At 32.9% G+C, this 26,816-nt stretch overlaps 7 protein-coding genes across 21 annotated transcripts; 4 read left to right on the top strand and 3 right to left on the bottom strand.

Annotated features, from left to right (window-relative positions):
* Positions 1–1,970: 1,970 nt before the first annotated feature.
* LOC107270839 (activator of basal transcription 1) lies at positions 1,971–5,567 on the bottom strand. 10 transcript variants are annotated; one of them, XM_025088145.1, is made up of 7 exons: positions 5,398–5,550; positions 4,880–4,952; positions 4,540–4,825; positions 4,225–4,411; positions 3,362–4,149; positions 2,836–3,148; positions 1,971–2,483 (listed from the first exon to the last, which is right to left on the bottom strand). In XM_025088145.1, exons 2-5 carry the CDS (start codon positions 4,907–4,909, stop codon positions 3,867–3,869), a joined length of 786 nt encoding a protein of 261 aa, XP_024943913.1. In that variant the 5' UTR covers positions 4,910–4,952; positions 5,398–5,550; the 3' UTR covers positions 1,971–2,483; positions 2,836–3,148; positions 3,362–3,866. The 10 variants fall into 10 exon arrangements, with proteins under 10 accessions (XP_024943913.1, XP_024943910.1, XP_024943914.1 ...); XM_025088142.1 differs by having other exon boundaries at positions 3,372–4,149; XM_025088146.1 differs by adding an exon at positions 5,269–5,353 and having other exon boundaries at positions 1,973–3,148; positions 3,372–4,149; positions 4,540–4,813; positions 5,437–5,567.
* Positions 5,568–5,653: 86 nt separating this feature from the next.
* LOC107270841 (transmembrane protein 50A) lies at positions 5,654–7,653 on the top strand. Its single transcript, XM_015746223.2, has 4 exons — positions 5,654–6,523; positions 6,826–6,932; positions 7,073–7,233; positions 7,308–7,653. Exons 1-4 carry the CDS (start codon positions 6,425–6,427, stop codon positions 7,412–7,414), a joined length of 474 nt encoding a protein of 157 aa, XP_015601709.1. The 5' UTR covers positions 5,654–6,424; the 3' UTR covers positions 7,415–7,653.
* A 326-nt stretch (positions 7,654–7,979) lies between these two features.
* On the top strand, positions 7,980–13,578 carry LOC107270836 (hypoxia up-regulated protein 1). Of its 2 annotated transcripts, XM_015746207.2 has the most exons (9): positions 7,980–8,138; positions 8,284–8,421; positions 8,577–9,537; positions 9,624–9,886; positions 10,115–10,248; positions 10,372–10,610; positions 10,883–11,171; positions 11,242–11,671; positions 11,747–13,578. In XM_015746207.2, exons 2-9 carry the CDS (start codon positions 8,290–8,292, stop codon positions 12,185–12,187), a joined length of 2,889 nt encoding a protein of 962 aa, XP_015601693.1. In that variant the 5' UTR covers positions 7,980–8,138; positions 8,284–8,289; the 3' UTR covers positions 12,188–13,578. The 2 variants fall into 2 exon arrangements, with proteins under 2 accessions (XP_015601693.1, XP_024943905.1); XM_025088137.1 differs by lacking the exon at positions 8,284–8,421 and having other exon boundaries at positions 7,983–8,138.
* A 184-nt stretch (positions 13,579–13,762) lies between these two features.
* LOC107270840 lies at positions 13,763–14,983 on the top strand. The gene is made up of 5 exons (XM_015746222.1): positions 13,763–13,931; positions 14,014–14,210; positions 14,282–14,405; positions 14,494–14,695; positions 14,774–14,983. The coding sequence occupies exons 1-5, from the start codon at positions 13,878–13,880 to the stop codon at positions 14,842–14,844; spliced, it is 648 nt and encodes a 215-aa protein (XP_015601708.1). The 5' UTR covers positions 13,763–13,877; the 3' UTR covers positions 14,845–14,983.
* Positions 14,774–16,665, top strand: LOC107270838 (programmed cell death protein 2). Of its 2 annotated transcripts, none has more exons than XM_015746211.2 (5): positions 14,774–14,885; positions 15,279–15,645; positions 15,723–16,143; positions 16,214–16,316; positions 16,379–16,665. In XM_015746211.2, the coding sequence occupies exons 2-5, from the start codon at positions 15,279–15,281 to the stop codon at positions 16,565–16,567; spliced, it is 1,080 nt and encodes a 359-aa protein (XP_015601697.1). In that variant the 5' UTR covers positions 14,774–14,885; the 3' UTR covers positions 16,568–16,665. The 2 variants fall into 2 exon arrangements, with proteins under 2 accessions (XP_015601697.1, XP_024943906.1); XM_025088138.1 differs by lacking the exon at positions 14,774–14,885 and adding an exon at positions 14,988–15,157.
* LOC107270835 lies at positions 16,305–21,509 on the bottom strand. Of its 4 annotated transcripts, XM_015746205.2 has the most exons (6): positions 21,255–21,507; positions 20,907–20,975; positions 17,890–20,340; positions 17,580–17,799; positions 17,311–17,513; positions 16,305–17,195 (listed from the first exon to the last, which is right to left on the bottom strand). In XM_015746205.2, the coding sequence occupies exons 3-6, from the start codon at positions 20,327–20,329 to the stop codon at positions 16,828–16,830; spliced, it is 3,231 nt and encodes a 1,076-aa protein (XP_015601691.1). In that variant the 5' UTR covers positions 20,330–20,340; positions 20,907–20,975; positions 21,255–21,507; the 3' UTR covers positions 16,305–16,827. The 4 variants fall into 4 exon arrangements, with proteins under 4 accessions (XP_015601691.1, XP_015601692.1, XP_024943904.1 ...); XM_015746206.2 differs by lacking the exon at positions 20,907–20,975 and having other exon boundaries at positions 21,380–21,509; XM_025088136.1 differs by lacking the exon at positions 20,907–20,975 and having other exon boundaries at positions 21,278–21,507.
* Positions 21,510–22,032: 523 nt separating this feature from the next.
* LOC107270837 lies at positions 22,033–25,725 on the bottom strand. Its single transcript, XM_015746208.2, has 5 exons — positions 25,434–25,725; positions 23,431–25,348; positions 23,100–23,319; positions 22,784–22,989; positions 22,033–22,695 (listed from the first exon to the last, which is right to left on the bottom strand). Exons 1-5 carry the CDS (start codon positions 25,440–25,442, stop codon positions 22,325–22,327), a joined length of 2,724 nt encoding a protein of 907 aa, XP_015601694.1. The 5' UTR covers positions 25,443–25,725; the 3' UTR covers positions 22,033–22,324.
* Between the last annotated feature and the right edge of the window lie 1,091 nt (positions 25,726–26,816).

The raw sequence follows: 26,816 nt of genomic DNA, 5'->3' as shown, positions 1-26,816 counted from the left end.
TGCCTCCCGAACACTGCCATACCCCGTTGGTCAGGTAATTTTGGGACACCCTGTATATATATGAAGTAATAAATATGATAATTCGTAAAAGTCATATCTTTTTTATTTTTATTTTTAAGGTAAGCGTTCTCACAGGAGCTTTTTATTGGCTCTTAAGATATGTTTTAAAGCTTATTTGATCATTAAACGAAATACCTATAATTTATGAATTTATATTTAATGATTGTTCATCTTCCATCTGGCTCTAACGTTTTATGCTTATACCTACCGTTTTACCCCCGTTTGATCATCCGTACACTCGGCTTCGTTTAATTGCGGTTATACGTAGAACGTGAGTAATTTATCGCTCGCCATGGTAAGTTCCTATTTGAATTTTCAAAGACTTGCGAGGAACGCAGTTTCGTTGGCGCGTCATCCTTATTTCTTATTAAACAAGAAATTGAATATATTCAACTGATTGATAAATTTCACTTTAATGCATTTTGTGGTACTAAATTATTTTTTCATTGAATATACGAAGCAATATTATTATAGAAATATGTAACACATAGAGAGTAATAATCGTGTCGACAAAGGGTTTAACTTCGCGAGAGAGAACCAGAAGTAAAGTAAATGTAAAGTTTAATACAAGTGGTGATATTTATGGTATCGGAGACTGTTCTGTTCTGGTTCTCTGGGAGATTAGTCAGAAAATTATAAATTCCTCCAATGCCTGCATACTTTTATCGAACCAACAACTCCTTTAATTTTGCAAATCATTTGAATCAGGACTTTAGTGGAAATCGTATGTCGTAGTTGAGTGGATTGTATACAAGATTTACGACTGTTACGTATAGGACTTATGCTCCCCTTCCCCTCCTACATAAGTAACCATAAGCCAAAAATCGTAATGGATATCAAAAGCTTTTTGCTGAAGGCATACCAGCTGGGACTGATCTTTCCATTTAAACCCTTATCCAGAGTTCAGTTAAGGAAATACCAACAATTTTTGTAAATTCGATTACCATCCTCCAATAAGAAGGGAGAAAATGAAATTTTCTATTAATTGAAAAGGATATGGTATTTGTTTTGGGGAAGTTTCATCATTTGTTCGATGCTTAAAAACTCCCTATCATCCCCTAATCGAGTTTAGCCAGAATTAATTAACGTTCAATTAACCTTGCCAAAATGGAAACTTTGTGCGCATGTATGTGAGCAATTTTTTCAAATACTAAATAAACTTTCTGAAGCAATAATTAACTAATAAAATATGGCGTCATATTCAGCTTAAAATTCGTGGCTTACCTTGTCGCTGCAATTATTGTTATCAGGATGAAAGTGATAAGGGTTACTCTTGAATATTCGGAACGTTAATCCTGATTAGGGTCTCTCACATTTAGATCTACTTTAAAGATATTATTCATGCAGAACTTCTCTGGCTTCGACGCACAGCTATCGAATTCTACCACAGTAGTATAATCTATGTATATAGTAAATTCCAGAAAGTCTTAATATGATAAAAGTTGAAAAGTTCATAGATTAAATACAGAAAAATGAAATGATATTGAGAAAAGTAATGGTCCAAGTTCCTGATAATAATAAGAAAATGTAAGATTGTAGCTGCTACTGATACAAGTGAGATACAAAATACTATAGTGTCTAAGGCTTCCTGTACAGCATACATAATGAACAGAAGTTCTCTTCTTCCTTTGCGGTTTCCGTGAGAAAATAAAGAGAAGACCCTCGAGCTTTTTTCTTTCTTTTTTTTTCTTACTCTACCAAACTTCGAATCCCGGTATAAGACATAGATATACTTTCATAGGAACCAACGAAAAAATATCAGCCGCATGCTCTCTTACATCATTATCAGAAAAGCTCCAATTTAGAGGAAAATTGTGCTTTTACCTTTTCAATTGGACAGATGAAATGAGACGGAATTCAGTATATGGAACATAAGGAAGAGTATAAGGGTAGAGTAAATTCCACAAAGCTGTCATTCTTTCATTTTTAATTAGTTGGGCAATTCAATAGTCCACGTGCAGGGGAGAATTTTCGAACTGATAATTTTCTAGATAAGTATAAAGATTTTTGATCAAATATAACGAAGGACTGAGAACAAATGAGTGTTATACTTTCACAGGTTTTTCTTCTTTTAATTTTATTTTCAATTATTTTTCCGCTACTAAATAGAATTTTTATCTTGTTTCAAGAATTGAACCACAACTTTATTTTTATGTCTACTTACTTTCGCATATCAAAAGCTGCCCTATCCTTAATGTTTGTATTTTTCGCAAATCGTAGATATTGCCGTATGGCACTGGTAGTAGAAATGCGGCTATTACTACACAGAAAAATATTTATCTTGCGTATGGCCGGCACGTATCGCAAACTTAATTATCTCTTAGTCTTGGTAGCAGGCTTATTCAATTTCCAAAAGAAAAGGTTAAATGAGAACGGGTCTGCAGACTCGATGAGACTGGTTAATGTTTAAGAGATGCGGTTATCTGTATACAGGACGAAACATTAGAACGTTATAAATAATGTACATGAATATGTATGATTCATTCGCAATTATATTACTAATAACTTATTTTTAATGGTAGATAGTTTAGATAAATATTCATCTTAAGATTCTAAGTCTTCCAATTGTAGTTCATTAATAAGATCCTGAATAGTTACAGATATAAAGACGATCTTTATTACTGTTAAAGAATCATACTATGAAACATATGAACTTGTTATCAAAACAAATACATTACTGCATATTGATGGGAGTTGATTTATTTAAAATGGATATCTTTGTCTTCTCTTCATTATTAATGAAAAGGTCTATTTCTGATATGTAATACTCCTTACTTTCAGTATCTGTAATATTCAGGTGATAGCGCATTGTTCCAGCTGCGTTCGATCCCTTTAAAGGAACTGAGAAATAGCAACTGTTGTTAGACTGCTTACTCCTACTAAGATTCAAATCGATGTATTCGTCAATTATAGGTTCTCCTAAGTACTTGATCGCTTCAGGATGCCTAGTTACTAGATGTAGTGCTAGTTGATACATTCCTGATCTTGGGAAGAGAAATTGTTCAAAAGCTTGGAAAGCCTGATATGTTATACCTCCAATCAGTATTCCTCTTCCTAAATATGATAATATCGTCTTTGTCGAAACCATCTGTAAAACAATAAACGAATAATTAAATAATTAAATAATTAATACATTTTGATTAAAAGTTTCACTCATTGAAATCTATTTGTTAGTACATGTAATATGAATAAAACTATTAATAAAGAAGATAAATTCGATTTAAATGCGACTTTAAAAATAATGTCAATTATTGCATTTATTCGTTTGGTTAATCTAGACAATCTGACACACAGTTCTTACATTAATTTACCTTCATATTATAATATCATTACTCACAAACATAATAGGTTATGTTTTAGAGAATACTTGCGGCAGAACTTGTATTCAGATAAGCAACATTCCTATTGGTTAACTTCTTGAGATCAATGGAATGTAAGACAATTCGAAATTTGTCGGAAAAAAAATAAGTAGCCCAATTCCAAATTTACTATTACAGATCAGCCAATGCCATAGGAATTTAAATAAGAAAATAGCAATCAATATTACTGTCATGTCATATCAAGCTGCTTTGATATGATAATATACCGATTGATGGTTTTGATTTCCGTATTTCAACTTTATCAAATTTGTTATTTAATGTGAAATTTCATAACTTTGGATTTATATAAAATACCAACATGAGCTAATAATACATTAACTGAATTTAATACGCGTATTGATAATGCTGATAATTTTTATAAGACATGTATTGATATATTTGCGAAAAGGAGTAGGAATATACATATACAGAATACAATATGCTTTATCATTTCCCAAATAATGATTTGAGAAATTGTGTCCTATCGTCATTTTTGTTTTCATTCTTTCTACTTCGAATCTCCATGTCTGTTTCCCGCTGCTTAATGTCAGGTATAACGAAACTTGTAGATTCTCCTTGATTTTGCTTTTTGCGTAACTTTTTACTTCTATCAACATTGTATGAGAAAAAGTTGACTTCTCGTTTAGCCTGTGCAATTTCCGCGCGTAATCTTTGCTTATGTACAGCACGTTCATACGCTAAACGTTCACTTAAATGAGTCCATTTAAACCTGCAAAGATAAATATATTATCACAATATTGTAATGCATAAATATTCTTCAGTTTTATGTGATAATCTACAATACCTTGGAAGATATTTTATATTCCACATTGTATCAAAGAATTTACTTTTCTTTCTTGTAGCAATCTGTGTATTATTTAATGTAGCAGCTACATGCTTTGCTACTTTTTTGCTTTCGAACTCGACCCAACCTTCAGTAAAGTGTTTAGCAGGTACTTTCCTCTTCTTTTTCTTCTTTGTGTCATCAATTTCTAAAAAACGTTTTAGACAACAATTCTACAATCGAACCATGAATGTTATACGATATTATTTTAAACATATTTTGCGACTACATATGACAAATTATGTGTGGAATAAATCTGCAATTAAAGAGACTAACCCGTTTCAGCGAGTTGCAAGTATACTCTGCCTAATTTTCCATAAACAGAGAATGTTTCACGAATTTTTGTAACATTCATGTATTTTGGTATGGTTGACAAATATATTATTCCCCGTTTCTTCTTCTTCTGCAGCTCCGTCAACATTACGTTATTATTACTTTTCGCCTCTTCGAATTCTGAATCATTTTCAGTATCAGTCTTATCATTTCCCAAGTTTGTCTTTTCGCTTTCACTATTGTCAATTGACGCACATGTTTCTTCCTGCTTCACCATCTTAAAACTTATCTGCTTCAGTACAATATGAATTTACCGGTTAAGCAATGTGACGGAAGTACCTACTATCGCCATCATTTCTGATTGTTGCGACATCTAAGAGTGTTGATTCTTAGCACCAAATCAGAGTGGTTCAGAACTGTAATTTTTTCCTTAGGTTAGTTGGGTTAGTTCATTGTCATATAGGATGGACCACGGTCTTACCAGAGATGAGTACCCTATATATACCTATAACCTACTCATCTCTGGTTTACCCGAAAGAGATAGGGCTTGGCCGCCACCAGTCCCTATCTCCTTTCTTTCAGCCGCCGATGTTTTCTTTATGCTTGTGCGTAGTCCATGCTATATGTCAATGGGTTAGTTCCACGAATTATAGCTACCTAGGACTAGTTACTGGCACATCTCCTCATTGGAGGAGTCAGCCATAAGGAAAGAAAGGAAGGAATTATAGCTACCGGCCATATGTAAAGATGCAGAAGGCCCGGGCAGAAAGAGATAGTTGTAGAACAGGGATCTCTATATTTTTTGAATTTTATTATTCTATAGTAAAAAAAAACTGGAATGAAAAACTTTTTCAAACTGACCATGCAAATGTGGAACAGGAATCCCCATTTGTCAAATACCTCTTCCGAACAAGGCGGCCCAGTTCCCAATACGCTCAGTACTCATTCCAGGTAGCCTATAGTTCAGTGATTAGTTCATCTCGGTTTGGTCTCGTTCATCTTGACGTGGCTGCGTTCGAGAGTGAGATCCCCCTCCCTTGTTTTTGCGCTAAAATATAGTGATATCAGTCGACGATAAAATATTTTGACAGTTTCGACTTGTGTTACAAAAGTTAACATTAACTCAAAAATCGAGGGTTACGTTACCAAAAACAATCGCATCTATCGAATGACTCATAGTTCTGTATGGCAAGTAATAAGATTATTAATAAGTTTCATCTAACTAATCAATGCATTATTTGTATATAAAAGACTTAATTATTATAATCAACAACAATAATCGAGTAAGAGTATTCCGCGAGTTAGTATGAGTATCCCCAAATCACGAAAGAAGATTAAATCCGTCACACTAACTTGTAGAATACTCTGGAGTTAAATCTCTTGTACTTTGGGATATAAAATTACTTGGGGACACAGTAGTTGAACTCCTTATATGCTACAGTACAATGAAACGAAATTTGATTATCTAAAAAAGAAGAAAAAGAACCGTCGATCGGTTATCGTTATTGATTATCATAGATAGAAGTCTTTTACATACAAATAATGAATTGATTACTTTAGATGAAACTTATTAGTAATCTTATTACTTGCCATACAGAAGTATGAGTCCTCGATTTTTGAGTTATTATGTCCGTTCTCGTTACCTACACTTTCTGCACTTTTTGAAAACTGCAAAAAGCGTAGAGAATGAGAACAGACCTATTGTCTACTTTTATGATACAAGTCGAAACCAATCGAAACTGGCAAAATATTTCATCACTGGCTGATATCACTAAATTTGTGTTCGATGAGGGGGAGGGGGGGGGAACTCGCTCTCGAGCACGGCAACTTCAGGTGCCTTACTTGAGATAGAACTGGATGGTACAGACGTCAAACAAATCACTGTAAAATGACTTCTTGCTTTGAGAATATACAGATTCCACCCTGTGTGTGGTTCGAGGGTGGCGAGAAGCGTAATGCTTATGCATCCATGCTTGCTGGAACTCTAGTAAGTACATTTATTTAATTTTTTAAAAGTTTAATATGTATAAATACAAATTCATTTATGAATCGTCATTATTGTTATTCACAGGATTATATTGTTACAATATTTAATGTTTCTTATTGTCTTAACGTTGTAGGTGAAAAATCAAATTATGCCCTATAATGTTTATAATCTTAATTGTATTATTTTAAGGTTACACTGTAGATACCAAAATACGTACAAAGTTTATTACAATTCGACTTATGTTAGTTCATAGAATTTATGTAATTGCAGCATTATTTTAGTTTTTCCATGATATTTTTTAGTTCTTTATGGGATGGTGGTTTATTATCGATGCCCATGCAAAATATCCTAGTGAAATGTCAAATGCATATCATGTATGTGGAGTATTTGGTACAATATCTCTTTTCATGTAAGTATGATAGTGGTAAGGTATATTTGATATTGATATTATGTATATTCATAATTGATAATTGATTAATATATATATTTACATAATGGAGAATATATTTCTATGTATACTTATCACAGTTTGCCATTAATATGTTATAGGATAAATTCAGTGACTAATGCCCAAATAAGAGGCGATGCATATAATGGAGGATGTCTGGGAGCTAGAGGTGCCAGAGCCTGGCTCTTTGTAGGATTTGTAATAGGATTTGCTTCAGTTATTGCAGCATGCTGGATTTTGTTTGCTGACTTTGTTACAGCCGGTTTGTACTTTACTTATTATTACAACTCACTCTTTAGCTGTACACAATTGATTAAATCCTGTCTTTATTTCCAGATGTTCCCCACCATTGGCCAGGAGTTGGTCTATTTCTGCAAAATATATTTATTTTTTTGGGCTCCTTAACATATAAATTTGGACGGTCTGAAGATCAATGGAGCTAATTTATATGTACTTGATGGGTGTATAATTATTGTATTATTCAACAAAAGTTTTTAAAACTTATTGCCCACTTATTTTTTATGAGCATAAGCAGATGTAGTCCGTTACAATATTGCTGCTCATTATGATATCATTAATATTAAACATCACCTATTATTGTAAAAATTACTTTTACTGTAAAAATTTAAAATAATAAGCAATAATTGGAATATACCTAAATAATAAAAACAGTTGCTTTATATGTATATTAATCAACTGATACATTTTGTATAAATAAGCTATGCGATAACTTACAACCCTTTGTTTACTATTATATTGTAGTACCACTTTAAAAGTTCATACAATAAATAAAATTGAAAATTACATATGAAATAATATTTGTTTCCTAAACAATTACCTGCTATGAAAATTGTTTTTATTGTTATTCCCATTCATATCTGCATATTGCATTGACATAGATATGTTTGTTTGAAGTTCCCTGGGGTAAAAAGAGTGTACCGCTAGGCAGTTACGATTGGCTGATGTCAACGAATGAAAATACGCCCCTTGTAGTACGTTCTCCAATTGTATTTCGCCACACAAACACATGGCCTGTGCAAGCGACGACACTCTGGACAGACGATTTCTGTTTTCAATCTTGAAGAATTTTAGGAAACGTGTAGACCTGATGTTGTAAGAACAAGAAAACCTCGTGAATTCGTGTCCTATCAAAAGCACAAAGCTGTAGTAAGTATACATTTCTATAAAAGAATTATTTTTATAACAATCTAGTTGCCGGTTATTATAACCAATTTTGACAGCATGACAGTGTCCTCGTGTTGAAGAATGTTCCAGAACTATATCGTTTCTCAACGTTTCTTATTACTTTCAGAGAAAAATGTATTACAAACGTATGTTGACTATACTATTAACTTTATTTGCTGCCACATTTTTTATTAGTGGTAGTTATGGGGTCGCTGTCATGAGTATTGATATTGGCAGTGAATGGATGAAAGTTGCTATTGTGTCTGTAAGTATTAATCTTATATAGTACTAGTTTCGTCATAGGATAAGGATTTTTGCTCAGCAACTGCCAATTATTGCCATATGTTGTACTACGTAACTTAGAGCTTTCTATTTGGTACAATATGTTTTATAATTCACTCTCTTTACCTTTATCTATAGCCTGGAGTTCCTATGGAAATTGCCTTGAATAAAGAATCCAAAAGAAAAACACCAGTTACCATAGCATTTAGAGATGGAGAACGTACCTTTGGAGAGGATGCTCAGGTGGTTGGAGTTAGATTCCCTCAAAACAGTTTTTCCTATCTACTAGATCTTTTGGGAAAACCAATTGACAACCCAATTGTTCAATTGTATAAAGAAAGATTCCCATATTACAATATCATTGCTGATGAAGAAAGGAATACAATAGCCTTTAGACTTGATAAAAATACCACCTATACTCCAGAGGAACTAATTGCACAAATTTTACATAAGGGAAAGGAATTTGCTGAAAACTCTGCAGGACAAGTGATTAATGAGGCTGTTATCACTGTGCCTGGTTTTTTCAATCAGGCTGAAAGAAGAGCTCTGTTACAAGCAGCCGACCTTGCAGGCCTTAAAGTTTTACAGCTGATTAACGATTATACAGCAGTTGCCTTGAATTATGGGATTTTTCGGCGAAAAGAAATAAATGATTCAGCGCATTATATTATGTTCTTCGACATGGGTGCCAGCAGTACTACGACTACTATCGTAGGATATCAAAATGTTAAAACAAAAGAAAAGGGTTATGTGGAAACGAATCCTCAGGTTAGCATTTTAGGCGTTGGTTATGATCGAACTTTGGGTGGATTGGAAATGCAAATTAGACTGCAAAACTATCTGGCCAAAGAATTTGACGCCTTGAAAAAGACTCCAAACTCGGTCTTTAAAAATCCCAGAGCGATGGCTAAGCTCTTCAAAGAAGCAGGTAGAGTTAAAAATGTTCTCAGCGCTAATGCAGACCATTTTGCCCAAATTGAGGGACTTCTTGATGAGCAAGATTTCAAGTTACAAGTTACCAGAGATAAGCTGGAAGAATTGTGTGCCGATTTATTTGAGCGTGTGGCTAATCCTATTAAAATGGCATTAGATACTTCTGGTAAGTAAAAATGTGTGATAATTGCTCCTTGGTTATTAAATATTTAAGGTTCTGATGCCTCAATGAAATATTCTTATTTGCTGTAGCTTTGACAATGGACATAATATCACAAGTTGTTTTGGTTGGTGCTGGTACTCGTATGCCAAAGATTCAGGATAAGTTGACTGAATTCGTTAAAATGGAATTATCGAAAAATATAAATACCGACGAGGCTGCAGCCATGGGCGCCGTTTATAAAGCGGCTGATCTTAGTCAGGGTTTCAAAGTAAAGAAATTTATTACTAAGGATGCCGTTCTGTTTCCCATCCAGGTCGTTTTCGATAGGATAGTTGACGGCAAGACAAAGCAGGTAAAAAATCTTGTGTACCTTTGTTGCAGTAAAGAATTCAAATTAATTATCCTTTAAATTATGAATATCACTTTCAACTGGACAGTATACTAATGGAATTTCATGATTCAGTTGAATGAATTTTAATGATTTCCATTTTTCTCTCTCTTGAAAACTTTTTAATTGAAGAAGCTAAAGCTTTTTGAAAAATTTTACAAACTTGCCTACTAGCAAACCTTCTTCCTGCAGGTTAAAAGAACGCTGTTCGGGAAAATGAATGCTTATCCACAGAAGAAAATAATTACATTCAATAAATATTCTGATGATTTTAAATTCAGTGTCAATTATGCTGAATTAGATCATTTGCCACCTAAAGAAATAGAGTAAGTATTTTCCACTTCGAGAAAGAGCTGTTCCTATCGTTATTATGTGTCCGTGAATACAAAATTATATTATTATGTCAACAATTATACTATGCAGAGTTTAACTGAAAAATTAAATTTTAGGGCTCTCGGCAATTTGAGCTTATCGGTCGTTACTTTAACCGAAGTTGCTGAGGCTCTGGCAAAACATGCAAAGGACGGTGCTGAGAGTAAAGGCATAAAAGCGCACTTTGCAATGGATGAGAGCGGTGTACTAAATTTGGTGAACGTTGAATTGGTTTCTGAAAAAATAGGTGCTGCTGTTGAAGAAGAAGAGGGTACTTTCTCAAAACTTGGCTCAACAATAAGTAAACTTTTTGCAGGTTTGTGTCACGTGTTTGGTAAAAAATAGTCCTCTACAATAGTTTATCTGTAACACGTTAACTTATTCCTACGTTTCTTTTCATACTATGGTTTTTCGATTTTATATACTTTTATATTATCTTTTTTGTGTTCTTCGTAAAATACTAGACCGTTTTCCTTTTAAATACTACTAGACGACATACTTCAAGCATCATTGCTTTATATCGATCAAGTATACATGTCTGTAGGCAATTCTTTCATAAAGACAATAAAATGGAAATAATAATTCTAGGTTCAGAAGATAAGGGACAGGGTGATAAAGTAGAGGAATTACCAAAGGAAGACATAAAACCGGTTCATGAGCAGCAGGATTATCCTGGTCAGCAAAAGGAAGCTGAAGAAAATGCAAAGAAGAAAAATGACACGAAATCGAGCGAAGATAAACCAACAAATAAAACTGAGAAGTCAGATAAAGAGAAGAAACTAACAGTGGTCACGATTAAAGAGCCGATTACAGCCGAGGAAATTAAATTGGGATCACAACCTTTAGCTGGAGAGAAGTTGCTCGAATCTCGTGAAAAGTAAATATTTAGTTATCGAACTTGATTTAAAAGTATAAACTGTGTTTTTTCAATTCTTATCTTTTTATAGATTACATGCTTTGGAACTCTACGATTTGGAAAGAACGCGTCGCGAGAGTGCATTCAACAATTTAGAATCTTTTGTCATTGATGCACAACAGAAATTGGGAATTGATGAATATATTGCAGCCACGACTCCAGAAGAATCTGAAAAGATTCTAAAAGCGTGCAGTGAAATTTCTGAATGGCTCTATGAAGATGGTTTTGAATTGACTGCTGATGTCTATGAGGAGAAATTGGCTGAGCTTCGAAAGCTAACCAATGATCTTTTTGAGAGAGTCTTTGAGCATAGAGAACGACCAGAAGCTCTTAAGGGAATGACGTCCATGATAAATGGAAGTACTACCTTTCTGAAAAATATGCGCAACTTGACAATTGCAAGTGAAATCTTCACTCCAGTAGAGATGGAAACCCTTGAAAGAGTTATCAATGAAACTCAGGTAAGCTCTTGTTATAAAAAAAAATAGTGAGTCATTAGATAAATATTTAATTAATTATAAACTTCTGTCTAACAGGATTATTATGACACAATTGTCAAGTATGTAGCCGAAACCCCGTTATTCGAAAACATAAAATACAAAGTGCGTGACATAGCAAATAAAATGGCCCTTCTCGACCGGGAGGTGAAGTATCTCGTTAGCAAAACAAAAATCTGGAAAGCGAAGCAAGATTCGTCTTCAAACCAAACGGAAAACACTGAAGAGGAATCAAGTGGAATGCCAGAGAGTTCAGAACCAGAAATCACATCAGAAGCGGAAAGCGAGAAACCTGAAGAAAATGGAAAAGTGGAGAACGAATATACTGAAGAACACGGACAAGTAGAGAGCGAAGATACTGATGAAAATGGAAAAGTAGAAAACGAAGAAATAGCAAAGAAACCTTTACCATTACCGGAAACATCTGATGGTCAGAAACAGTCCAATGTTAAAATTGATCAACAACATCAAGAACTTTAAAAATTATTTTTTTTATTTATATCTATAAATTTTAATTATCCATCGATTGATGCGCGCGTGGGCCATTCATTATGCAGGAAAGTTTCACCAGTATTTTGCCTAAACTTTATCAATTGGGTGTGCAGAAACCATACGGGATACTCTACGTAAAAGTTCTCATGTCCAAAAAAATCATGTGCTATTTATTATTACTACATTAACCTCATTATATGGGAGGCACCCCATGTTGCCACCTACTGTATAATATACTTGGCATGCGATTCGACCGAGTTCTCTTGATATCCCATACCACTATATAAACGCATTTACCGGTATATAATGAAAGGATAAGAATGCCATCGTCTCTGCAAGTATAAAAGATTGGTGATGCACCATGTTCCAAAGTCTTTACTGAAGAGTTCTCAGTGAAAATTTTAATAATCAATACAATTCATACTGTGTACAGTCAAGACTTATAACAGTTGACTAGCTCACATCTATTACTTAGTGAATTTAAACTTATAAATTAAACTGTTTAAAAAAGTAGGAGGCAGTTACAGTTTACTAAAGAGAAATGAAGCTTGATGAGCAGTGATATTGATACTAAAATTTGATATATAGAACTTGCACTCTATGTGAGTTTTGTGATACATTCATATTTCACTCTTTGCAAATGTAACAGTATCTTTTATAGTTACATATTCAAGGGACAAACGTGAAACATAATGTGTATAAAGTGTTGTTTCTACTGTGCAAAGAATTTTATATTGCTTGCACTTTAAGTGATTTAATATTAGGACGAACTATCACAAATGTATTAGCTGTATGTTTCATTGTGAAATTCTTTTTAGATTTTTTGCATAACAAAACGTGTCATTCACTTTCATTTTTATCTTCTTTTGAAAAAAATACAATAACTCTGCAATTTATAATAACAAAGTGCATAAACAAATAGTGCTTGCTCAAGATTGTGACATTTTAACACACTTATTAACTGTGCCTCAATCACAACTTCTTCACTTTAGTAAACTTGACAATTAGAAAATGAGAATAGATTGATTGATTCAGTGTCACAGTTCAATACAGAACATATTCTTGTATTTTCCAGAATAAATAGTCTCTTAAATTATTCCCTATCGCTGTACCAGGAAGTTCATGTGGGATAATGCATGGATAAAAATTAATGCTGATTGATAACTCATGATGTCTGTATAAATAATTCGTCCTTGCATTATCAATTTGATTAATTTTTGGTGAATTAGTGAATTACCATCCTACTGTACTTATTTTGCATCATTCCATTGAATTCCCTCTAATCACATTTCTGATAATTCAATTTGTTATTTATTGGGTGAATAAAATGTATTTATTAGTATAGGATTTCAGCTAAATAAATCATGATGTTCTAAGGATTTTTCAACTAATTGTTTCTCATTAGCGTACAATGACAGTTGTTGAAAAATACTTTGTTCCTCTACTCTAATATTTAAAGTATGCGTAAAATAAAGAAAACGGTGATACATTATTTAACTGTGTATGAAAAATTGAAAAAGTAATATAATGCAGCGAAGTACTATATCAGTTCCATTGAATACATGATTAACGGCGAGTTGTTTCCAACCTAACACAACCTAACCTTTAAGCAAGACGTACAATGTGAGACATCGTACTCTTTATCATTATTGCTGTAATTTTGTACTAAAGAAGAGAAATGGCCTTCAGAAATATTTTTCGTACAGTTGTCAAAAAAGCTACACCTATCATAGTAAGATTTTTTTTTCCATAATGATACATGAAGACTATGCGCTATACTGATTATGTGACAAAATTCTACATTTTAACTGCAGTATGCATCGTCTCCAATTATCGTGAACTGTGCAGCCTCAAAAAAGCCTCCAGGTGATAAAAAAATAACACTGGAACCTCCAGAACACTTATCATACGATTATATGATAAAACAATCTACAATACAAGCTGTAAATAGTGCAACACAGGCTTTGACTGTTACGTACATTGCAATAGAAACAACTAGTCAAGAATATAGGTGATTCTATTAAACTGATACACGTGAGTTGTGATTTGTCTATTTATTATACTATATTAAGAATTTTCCAGATATTTGTTAAGTCAATTGATTGTACTGATACAAGAAACTCTTACATATGAGGTATCTGACTCCCATTGGGATCACATTGTTAAAATACGATCTGAAGTACAAGAAAAAAAGCTAACAGTCATGGTAATATCTAAAGTTTCTATCATTTATTGTTATATAGTGTATCTGCACTATACATACATAGTAATTTTTCATATTTTCATAAATACAGCAACTGATTAGCTTTATGGATTATGTTCATAAAATGGCAGTGGCAGCTTCTGAAATAAGTTATTTGTCTGATATGGAGAATTTATCAACAACACTATGCCAAAGGATAGATGATGCTTTAAGCAAAATGCAAAAAGAAATTACAAACAATCAAATTCTTGAAGATGAATATAGGCTCATTCAACAAAAAAGTATCATGAAATGTATGTATTTCAATTTCTAATAATTATACATATAGGTTCATTTATTTGTAAATGAATCTAATATCGTTATTTTCTTAGCTAATGTGAAACATCTCTATCAAGAAACTAAAAACGATGAGGCACCAGCCGAAATTATTAACATAGACTGAAAAATTCATCAGGGCAGAATATCCTAAGCTCCAAAATCAAGGTTAACATATACAATATTGTTTACACGTACGTAATAACGGAATATGAGAAATTGTTGTCTTTTTCTATCATCTTAATAAAGAACATACAGACGCGTCATTACTGTCCGTTTGGTCTTCTACCCTTATCTTTTGATTAATGATTTTTTTTTACGGTTTACTCCAATCCACTTGCGCGTGGAGACAGACACGTGTTTTTCTTGACATCAAAGCAGCAGATATCCTGATTAAATCAATAATTAAAACTTATCGTTTTAATAAAATATTCATATTGGTGATTTAATTTTCAACTTAATACAAAAATAATTTTACGTGGCATGATAAACACGGTGTTATTTGTACGGTAGAGGTTTAACCTAACCTAATATTCATATGGATTTTAATTAACTTTAAAGATGGGCAACGTTGATATTGGTTTTGTAGAAGAGTGTGAACACTGGAGGCTGGAAAGTCGATTTTTCCCAAGCAAAATTGGAGGCAAACCAGCGTGGCTAGATTTAAAGAATATTCCTGCCAAGACAAATCTTGAGTGTGAATATTGTAGTCAGCCTTGTATATTTTTGTGTCAAGTATATGCACCATATGAGGAAGATGTGAGAGCATTTCATAGGACACTTTATGTTTTTGTTTGCAAATCTGCAGAATGTTGTAAGATGAATAAGAATGGAAATTTAAAAATCCTAAGATCACAATTAGAAAGAAATAATGCATTTTATCCATCGGATCCACCAGAAGAGCATGAAGATTGGAGACCTGATATAAGTACATAGTTATTCATGGTTTATCATTATTCCAAATTTATTTACAGAGTTTATCATTGTAAATAATATTGTATATAGATGCAGCAAAATGGAGAAAAACCTGTGTTATATGTGGTATTTTTGCATCTAGCCACTGTGCTAAATGTAAGAAAGTGAATTATTGCTGTCGTGAGCATCAAATTTTGGACTGGAAACATGGGCACAAAGACACGTGCGGTACTAGTCAGAATGCAGGAGCAACTAGTATATTATTTCCTGAATTTGAATTAGCAACTGAATGTGAAGAAGTGTCTGAAGAGAATTCTAAGGACGATGAAGATGATAAGGAAGCTCAAGAAATAGAGAAATATAAGAAGTTGTTAGAAGAAGGAAAAGCAGGAACTCTTCAGTCTGAGAAAGATGTAGATGCTGATTTATTGAAAATGGCAAGCAGCATCGAAGATGAAACATTTACAAATTTTTCTATTCGAATTAAAAAATATCCAGACCAAGTTCTCAGGTATGTGGATACAATTATCATAAATTAATGTTTTAATAGATTAAATGTTTTTATTTCATATTTTTTAAAGATACGATAGAGGAGGTAAACCCTTATACATCTCTTCAAGTAATCAACCAACCAATATTCCAGTATGCCAAGAATGTGGCAGTAAAAGACAATTTGAGTTTCAGGTAACTTCTATTTATTTTGTGTGAAATAATTGTGAATTAATTGAAATCATTCTCCGTTACAGATAATGCCCCAACTTCTAAACTATCTCAAATTGGACAACACATTGAAAGATCTTGACTGGGGAATATTAGCAGTATTTACGTGTACAGAATCCTGCATACCCAAATCTGGTTATGTCACAGAATATATATGGAAACAGGATATCAATCAAGATGATTATAAACTTTTACAAACAAAAACTACCGACTAACACGTAATTATTAAGTTTCATTCTGATGCATACAAATAAATGTTTTCATAAAATAATAAAATAAAAAAAGGGTATAAATTCCATATTTTTCACATTAACTTTGAATTATTTCAAGAAACATCTCATCAAAAATAAGTTTAGTCAATCGTATATGTTATAAAAATTAATATCTCGTATAAACTTGATCAACTTTCATTCGTTAATATACTATTTTATAAAAAATAAATCATCTTTTTTGAAAAAATCAAATCAAATCAATCTCAACTGCTCTTCGAAAAAATAGCACTTTTAGTACATAATTGCCTGAAACGATTTAACGTTAGCTTTTTCGTTTTCACCGCAATGTTGTCGGAAAGTAAAAATGGATCTTGTATACACATAGGTACATCAGTGCGGAAATATGGAATATTTTTCGCCTTAATATCATCGATGTAAGCCTTCATTTGTATGGGAAGATTCGAGGGATTTGTGAATGTACGTTTTTCTATGACAGTACCAAGCAATGGACAAATTACTTGATTTCTGTAATCAAGATCAGCGTAAAACTTAAAGAAATCAATCAAAATTTCCCTCGCTGAAAGTTTTGATGGATTAATACTAAAATCACAGCTAACACCAGTTTCCCATCCTGTGACAAGAAAAAATTATAGTCCTTAGTTCTATTGGCATCTTAATAATTTATTACGAATGAGCATTTTAGAACCAAAAAAATGTAGCTAATATAATGAGGTATTTAAACTGACCTTTAATTAATGTTGACGCATTATCCATTTCAATCAGGCAGGCAATGCTTGGAAAAATTAACTTGTTTTGTAAATAAAAGATCAGCAACCAAGTAATCATGTAACTACTTATGAATGACGACCCCAGTAAATCACAAGCTGAAAGCCATTCCTTCAGAAATATTATAAGTTTTTTGCAAGTTGGGTATTTATTATTAAAAGTCCTGAAAGTGCAAAATTATTTAATTATGTATTCCGTTCATTTACTTTTTTTGAATCTGTTAACCTACTTTATAAAATAAGTTGATACGACACTATGGCCGCTTGCAAAGGTCAGATTACATTTTAATGTAGTCGGTTTATGTTCCAATTTAAAATATGGAGGATTTGTTGTCTCAACGATACTTTCAATTAACCAAGCTTCATCCTTGCTGCTTAAACACTGTTCAAGTGTTTTCATTACAGATTGTAATTGTGCATTGAAGCAATTTTGCCCATAAAACATATCCCCTGTTCAGAATAAAAATTCAATCGGATCCAAAATATATACTCATAAGATATATTTATAGCAAATTTTGTATATAAACAATAGTTTCTCACCACAATCGATATACACGTCTACATTACTTTTGAGAGAATACAGATTCGCTGCTCTAGATCCAAATATATAGGCCTTTGCCTTGGAAATCTGTGACTGTACTGATCTCTCCAAATCTTTCAGTAAAACTTTTTCCTTTTTTTCTTCGAATATACGAATCTCATTGGATAACTTATCGAGATCATTTATAGTATCATCGAAATTTGTTAGCATATACTTCACACTCTCTGGTAACTCCTTGATAATATATTTGTTATTTTTTACTTTATATTTGTGCGTCCTTTCCTTGCAGTGATCCGCATATGAAAGAGTATTTCCAAACCACAATAAAGAACATGGTATACAAGAATCATACATTAGTTCTCCCTGTCTTGTCATTAGATAGCTCAAACTACGCTGGGAATGTATCTTTTCATCTAGATGCTTGCCAAAGTCAACTTCAGAATTGTACTTAAAATTGCATAATTTACATTCATAATCTACAACATTGTACCACAGATTTTTAGTTTCAGAAAGTATATCTTCACATATTATATCTGACACAGCATTCCATTCTTGCCGCTTCAAATCATGCGACTCCAGAGCAATATGGTCAAAAATTTTGTGATCCTCGTTAACAATTTCCACGTTGCATGCAAAACATTTAACCATCGCATCGTTGAGCTCTTGCACGAATTCTTTAGCCAGACTCAAATCACTAAACTGGTCTGTATAATCTTCAAATTCTTTATCGTCCTTTTCCATTTGCGCAAGATTCTTCATGTGGTCAATGCTACATATGTGTTCATAATAATTTTGCAATTTACTAGACACCTCCACTTCGCAAATAAGACAATACATCTTCTCGCTGTCCATCACGTATGATAACTTTAAACTCAATTTGAGCTTCTGCAATTTTTTCTTATCAACATCAAATATGTAATCTTTAGTAAAGACAAAATCCTTTGGCGATGAGTTTTTATCAGCAATGCTAACAGATGCAACATCGTCAACACTATTGCATTTTTTTGGCTTCCTTCCTTTTCGAGTCTTGTTGCTTTGTATTGATACTAATTCTTCTGTCAAGGTTCTAAGGTCTGTTTCAAAACTACCTGCTGCACTTTGAACATCTTTGGCAGCTGGATTTGCAATCGCTTTTTTTCCAGGAATAACGACCCATGTATGCCCTACTTGTTTTTGTGAATTATGATTAACGTTTAGAAGTGCCTCCACTTTGTGTACTTTAAGATCACAACCTGGACAGAAGTATGAAACGTTTTCTATCGCGTTAACATTTTCTTCAGTTTCATCATCAGTCTTTACTTTATTAATACTTTCTATTGTACCAAATAATTCAACCATATATTTTCTATGTTTCTTTCCAAGGTAGTGTTGAATCAGTATTTTTTCATATGGAACTTTGACGTCACATAAGTTACAAATGTGTGGAATCGAATTTTCATTTTCTGATTGATTTGTAATCTTAGAATTTGGTTGATTAGGCTGAGAATCCAATGAAGATTTAAAATTTGGCCACACCATTTTCAAGTGGGAAGTCAAGTGACTTTCTATTGCACTATTATTATTCATTACAACATTACATGCAGGACAATAGAATTCAGTTTCCATTACTCGTATTCCATGTGCAGTTACCATCGATTTCAAACGATCTGGTATTTTAAGTTGTGTTTTGTTATCCATTTTCACATTATTTGCAACAACTTGTGTCTTTTGGGGAATTTGGCCAGTTTCCTTATCTATGAATTTTACTGTTGCTTTGCATTTTCTGTGATTTGATCCATGAATATGTTGAGTTAAATTATGTAAACCTGATACAAGTTTACAACAAGTAAAACAATTATACTCATGAGGTTTTTGTAGAAAAATGCAATTCTCAATCAATTCTCTCGCTCTAACTTTTAAGATGTTTAATTCTGTAGTATCATTGCCTGGTAAAAATGTTGTAACTACTCCAACTAGGCTTTTTTTATGCAATTCACTCTCAATATGTTGATATGCATGAAACCAACTGGGCAATATGCAATAACACAAATGACAATAAAATTGTTGTTGATGTTTCGAAATAAAGTGTAGTGCAAACATTTCATACAAATCCTGTGGCTTTTTATTACCAATGATATCATTAAAATTTGTATTATGGTTACTCATGGAAGTACTATTGGAATTTTTTTCTATCGAAGAATTGTGGAATGATTTGTGCATTGTATACATAGGCCATGAACCTTCAAACTTGCATATCTTACAAATCACAAGTCCATTGCATTTCTCATATGATTCTTCAAATTTCTTAAGCGCTGATATGTGAGGTCTACCTTGTAAATGTTGGATACCACATTTTATACCTTTAATATCTTTGTCACAAATATAACAGTGATAATCATGTGGGTTTGCAGTCGGTAATATTCCTTCATGAAGAAAGGCTGACTCACAAGCTTCATCCATTACTGCTATAACTGCAATGTAATAAAATATTGTAATTAAAAAGTCATAAAATTAATATGTCTGAAGCAAAAGTTTAATAAATGTTAATGCTAAACGAAATTCTTACAAATTAGTATGCAAGGAATCCAAAATAATTATCTGATCAACGTCATTACATTCCTTATGAATAACGTGAAATATTAGCGGCTATCAAAATCAAAAAGATGCGTAACGTAAGTGTTATTCACTATGGCATATAAACACAAATGACATATTTGAGCATAAGTCTGTTCGTCGTGCAAACGTTTACATGCTCTGAAGCATTGTAGACTATAGGTGTGTTCGAAAATGAGCCAAAAACGTAATTATCCACGTGCAGAGCGGGGAAATTCGATCAAGGGATCGATTGTGTAACTCAAATGTAGTGAAAATACGTAAAGTGAATAGCTGTTAGCCAATCGCTGTGCTTGTCTTCTTTTGCACCTAACACGCGTTTGGCTAACAGCCATTCATTTTTCGTATTTTCACTACATTTGAGTTACACAATCGATCCCCTGGATATGGTACGCAATATCAAAAATAGTAAAAAGGAAAATACCGGCATTGTGTTTTTGACATCTGTCGGGAAGTTTACGAAAATGAATTTTCGAGGTCAGCAATCGGTATTCTTGAATTTATATGGCGAATTTATATGCATTCCATTTTGCAATTTTGCATGGCGAATGACAAATTGATACGATATTTAAAATGAGACTTTAGGTTTATTACGCAAAATTTAAAATATTCATTTGTCTCACAATAGACTTTTTTTTATACATACATATAGAGTTATTCAGTAGAAACACACTACCTGAACATGATTCTACCATTGAGATCAAATAGACGGGCTAACTTCAGGTGGTGCGTTTCTGCTGAATAATCCTATATAATCTAAAGTACAGCGTACTTAAGTATTGACCACGGTCTTACATAGGGTGCTTTCCATTTACATAACTTTTGTGTCAACTCGTGTCGAATCATGTCGACTCTCGAAAACGAATAAATGGAACACAGATACTCTCGTAAACTCACCACTCTAGCAGAGTCTTCCCGAGTCGACTTGTGTTGCCGACGCACGGCGACACAAATCAAATGGAAAGCATTTTTCGCGACACAAGTCGAGTTGTGTCAACTTGCGCCAGTAAATGGAAAGCACCCATACAGGTCTTGCAACGAAAACACTTTTTAGGGGGGGGGAGACCCTCTTACTGTCCAAATTTTTTAGTTCTTCGGCGCGTCGCCACTAGTACTGGGGTGCCCTCCCCCTTTGCCCCTCACGTAACACAAGCTATCGTCCATCTCTGTCGCATACCCCTTATGGATGGCGCACCTTGTATCGTAAATTGAAGTTATTGAATTTGGATATTAAGCGGGACTACCCCCATCACGTTCGTTTCCAAAGATCTGTATGTAAGACCGTGGTATTGGCTATGTGTGTCATACATACGCGAATCCGAATCTAAGCATGTATTACTCTGCAAGTGCATTCTGTCAGCGCCACTAATTGTGTTAGCATTTTCTGCTAGACTTTTTGTTTGTAGGTACTCTGAAATACATTGAAATGGATGCTTAGATGTGATCTGTGTATGCACGCTCATAGCGAATAACGGTATGATAAATATTGTGTTACGTTAAAGTTACTCTTAGAAAATATTTCTATCACACTTCAACTACAGAAGAAATAATAACTTTTATTATTTGAGAATCAGTCAATTAAAAAAATTGGTGACTCTTTAAGTTTATTAGTTTCAAACATCGTTAAAAAATATATTTGTGTCAATTCTTAAAGTCCTTTATGGATTTCGAGTTATATGTTATACAAATATATATGTCTTATACCTCATAAAAGTATTACAATCTTTAAAAAAATATTGTTCTTTTAATGAATTCTAAAAGTCTGTCATAAATTCAAAATAAATACAAAGTACTATAACTTGTTCATGTCCTGCATTGCTGATTCTATAACATCATCAAAGCTCAAATATTCCTCAGCACGTTTGCACTTTGTTCGCAATATTTTCGGAATCTATTAAGCGTCAGTTTTTGCACAGCCATTGTGATATTATATGAAAGATCAAAAGGATCTTGTAGACACAGGGGAGAGTCAATACGAAAATATTTTGCTTTCACTTCAGATTCTAACTGTGCTCGGTAAATTCTCATTTTATCAGAAAGGCATTTCCAGTCTGCGAATGATCGTTTTAGAACGACATCGGCTAAAAGAGGACAAATTACGTTATCCATGTAGTTAAATTTTGCGTAATAATCGAAGAATCCAATCAAAATGTCCTTAAAAGTCACACTCGTACTATTAATGGTGAAATCATAAGAAACTCCTGTTTCCCAACCTGAAAATATTAAATGTTCAATTAAGCAAACATATGAAATAAAATAGGTCTTTTAATGAAGACTTTTTAAAAAAAATGAATATTTTACCAGCTACAATGTGAGATTGATTTTTTTTTTCAATCAGCGAAGCGATGCTAGGAAAAACTTTATGTTCCTTTTGTAGATAAAAAATTACACACCAAGCTAAAGAATAGCTTGATATATTCCAAGGACCCGAAAGACCACAGAGAGAGAGCCATTTTTTTAAGAAGAGAATCATCTTTCGACACAGTGGAGATTTATTATTGAAACATCTGCGTAGATCAAACAGAGTACAATTATTAATTAACAATATTTGCCGTATAACTGTATATGAGGACCAGAAAGGTTTGCAGTTATAGGGTTATGTAAAGAAATTGCATACCTCAGTAGTTTTGTATTCTCAACGCTTAGCCCGTTTGAAAAAGATATGTCACATTTTATTTCTGTGTCCCTGTGATACAATTTTATTATCGGAGTTCGTGAATTTGGTAATAATTCTATGACTTCCCAATATTCTGGCTTATTCCTTATGCACTGCTCAACATTAGTAAAATATAATTTTTGACAGTACGTAGTATTATCTCCCTTGTAAGTGTTTCCTTCTAAAATGATATTAATTTACTTGTTGAAAAAAAATACTTTTTGATATCCTAATTGAATAAGTGTAGAAAGACTACAAAAAAATCTTATGCATATTATCAGACTTTATTTACCACAATCAAGAAAAATGTCTATGTCGCTATCAAGGAATCCTGTTCCTGATATTCTTGATCCAAAAGCATGAGCTTTTACATTTGGATATGTATTTTTCACTGTGTCTTCCAAGCATTTTATTAATTGTACCTTATCTTCCTCTTTTGATTGAACTAGATCTGCATTTAAGACCATGTCACTAGCCTTTTGCTCGAAATTTTTTAAAAAATAATTAACACCACTTGCTAGTTCCAACTTCAAAAAGTCACGACTTTTCATCATATACAGGTGCATTTTATTGGAGGAGTGCTCAAAACGAGTAACTGGTGGTCCATACCATACTGTAGCACAATATATGCATGACATGAATTGATTTTTCTCATCATGTAAATTACAAACCTTTGATAGATCTTTTGGTTTACTAGCATATTCATTGAGAACAGCTTTAAAGTCAATATCTGATTTAAATTTTTGATTATTTAAACATGAATAATATTTATAAGTGTTATACCAATTAAGTGAAAATGATACAACATTTTCGAAAAGCTGCTCACTAACTTTACGTGCGTAATCATGATTCTCCTTATGCTGTTTATTCAACGTATGTTTACGAATAACATCTGTTTCATTCAAAAAAATGCAGTTGCATATGACACAATTTACCTGTTTTGTGTTATGTAATACAATAAACTCTTCTATCAAATTTATATCTCTTTTCATTTCTCCAATAGTTTTACCCCTTTTCTTATTTTCCTTGCAACGGTTGCATTTATCATTTATTGCTTCAGTTGAAGTGAGAATGCTAATGTGGTAATTGGTATGCAAATGTTGATAGTAAGAATGAATATCATCCATTATTTTCTTATTACAAAGCAGACAGTGTATATAGGATGATTTTTTTCTAACTGATCGTTGTGTGCTCAGTTTAATTTCTGCATTCCCTATTCCATCCATTGTATCAATATCATCGGCATGATATTTTAAAAACTTTTGATTAAAATGATCATCAATTTCAGGAATCTTTCCTGTTTTCACTTTTTTCTCACGTTTCTGGGGTAGGAGTGGAATTAATTTTTTAACAAGAGTGATAGCACTCACATCAGATTGCATACATTCTGGTACTAATTTCACTACATTTCCTTGCCTTATTTGTGACCTTGTAATCCTCAAATCTGTTTGTTGAGTACATTGTGATACCAAATGTGAAAGCATATTGGAATTTCCATTGGTATTATATGTTTTATTGGATCCATTATCATCAGATGTAGAATCATCTACCTTACAATTTAAGTTTAGATTTTTTATATCTCCATTTGAACAAGAATCAAGATGCTGCAAACAACTTGGTATGTCCAATAGATAGCTTTTACAAGTATAACATATGAAAAATCCATTGTCTCCAATATATATACAACCATACACAATGCGCTTATAATCACATTCCTTCAGCAGATCTTTCTTCAATGATGGATTGGATAAATCATGCTTAGCTTTCTCGTCTTGATGATTTAATGTTTCAATATGATTAAGAGTCGTAAGGCAGTTTGATAATTCATATGAACATACATGGCAATAGTACTGCTGCTTCTTTTTAATAATGGTATTCATAAGAAATCTTGCATACATATCATGAGAAGGGTGTTTAATAGGAGACCCATGACACTCTCTTTTATGAGAAATTGCAGCAGGCCAATCACCTTCAAATTCGCATACTCTGCATGTCACAGTAGCACCATGTATTTTAAATTCTTTTTTAAATGCAGATAATGCAAATTGATGCTTCGACTTAAAAATATGGTTTTTGTAATCAGATTCCTTTAACCAACTTTTACACAGGTAATCATAGTACATTGTGGTGTCTGATACATCTTGAATAATGCCTTTTTCAGCCAATTTTTTCAAAGAATTATTCATGTTCCATGTATGCATAAAATATGACTGTTTAAGAAAATGCAAAATGCATAAAGGTATAAATTCTTAAAAACGTCTTGACTTCGAATAATATTTAATAAAAATATACTACCAGTAACATAGCTCCACCTCATTCATGTAACTGGCTTGAAATAATACTGTACTTGGATTTTAGCACTTTCCAACGCATAGCTTACTGTGTAACTGTACAATACGTGTATAATATAGATATCACTACATCTAATAATTGAGGGATTTACCACATTTTGTCATTGCTCACAGAGCACATGACAAGAATACTGCAATCAGATTGAATCAGATCAACTGCAATACACTAGTTTATTCACTAGTTATTGACGAATGAAATGGCAGAAGTCTTAGGAAATTTTCATCGGTGCGTCCTAGTGCAGGAAAAATTGTTCAACAGAGATTTCAAACAAATATGTATATTTGAATATTAAGAACAGATTAAGAAATTACATGCAGAAGAAAAATATAATTATATAATTATTTTTGGTATTTTATTTCTTGATAGTGTGTATAATCAATGACAATAAATAATAATACAATAAAAAGAAAATTGAACACTAAATTCATCTAGGGCAAAAACAATAGGTATAACATGATATAATCATACCAACTGTGAGTCTTTCAACATATTATATCGCGGCCAAGTGACAAATAGAGACATTGCAACTGAGCGGCATATTCAGATGCAGAATTAAAATAACACTATGATTACGTTATAAATCAAATTTCAATGGTTTTAAGATAATTTTGAAGATAAACGGAGTTTATCGATTGATTAACGTTGAAGAAAACGAGCCTTACTGTAAACTTTTACGGACAACGGTGCCACTGTAGAACGGGCTTTAAATGTAATGTCTTATTGGTTGGTTCTAATAGAATTTTCCTATAATATAGTGTATCTAAAAGAAATATGCCGGGTTGGCCTTATAGAACAACGCCTCTTGATTGCATATCTTATACCGTCGTTTTCGATTCACTCTATTCGGTATGTATGGACTGAGAGAAAATATCCTAGTATTTAGCCAATAATGCTACAGCAAATGTGGGTAATTTGATCCTATTGCGTAACTAATGCAGTGTATCGCAAATGCTATTATATTTAATTTCTTATTCTTCTCATTTGCACCAGAGATGAATAGGGAGATTGCCAATGGGCCGATATTCTTCAGAGATGAGTAGGGAGATGCACAACGCTCCGGTTTTAGGCGATACCAAAAGCATGGCGCTAAATCGTAGCGGCGAGTCCGGGAGTAGGATTTTGAGATCATCGCCTCTGTCTCTGTTATTGTATTTGTATTTACATATTTTCACAATCTAATTTTTATTATTTACAAGAACTACCGCTGTAAAATATTTATATGGAGTATAATATATAAAATATTGCGTATAGAGGAATAATACAGTCAAGAAAACTAGGAATAGAAATTGTATTTGTATTTACGTATTTTCACAATCTGATTTTTAT

The sequence above is a fragment of the Cephus cinctus genome, unplaced genomic scaffold (genome assembly GCF_000341935.2).
Source record: "Cephus cinctus unplaced genomic scaffold, Ccin1 Ccin1_scaffold0839, whole genome shotgun sequence".
NCBI lineage: Eukaryota > Metazoa > Arthropoda > Insecta > Hymenoptera > Cephidae > Cephus > Cephus cinctus.
This window is presented reverse-complemented; position numbering and strand designations above follow the sequence as displayed.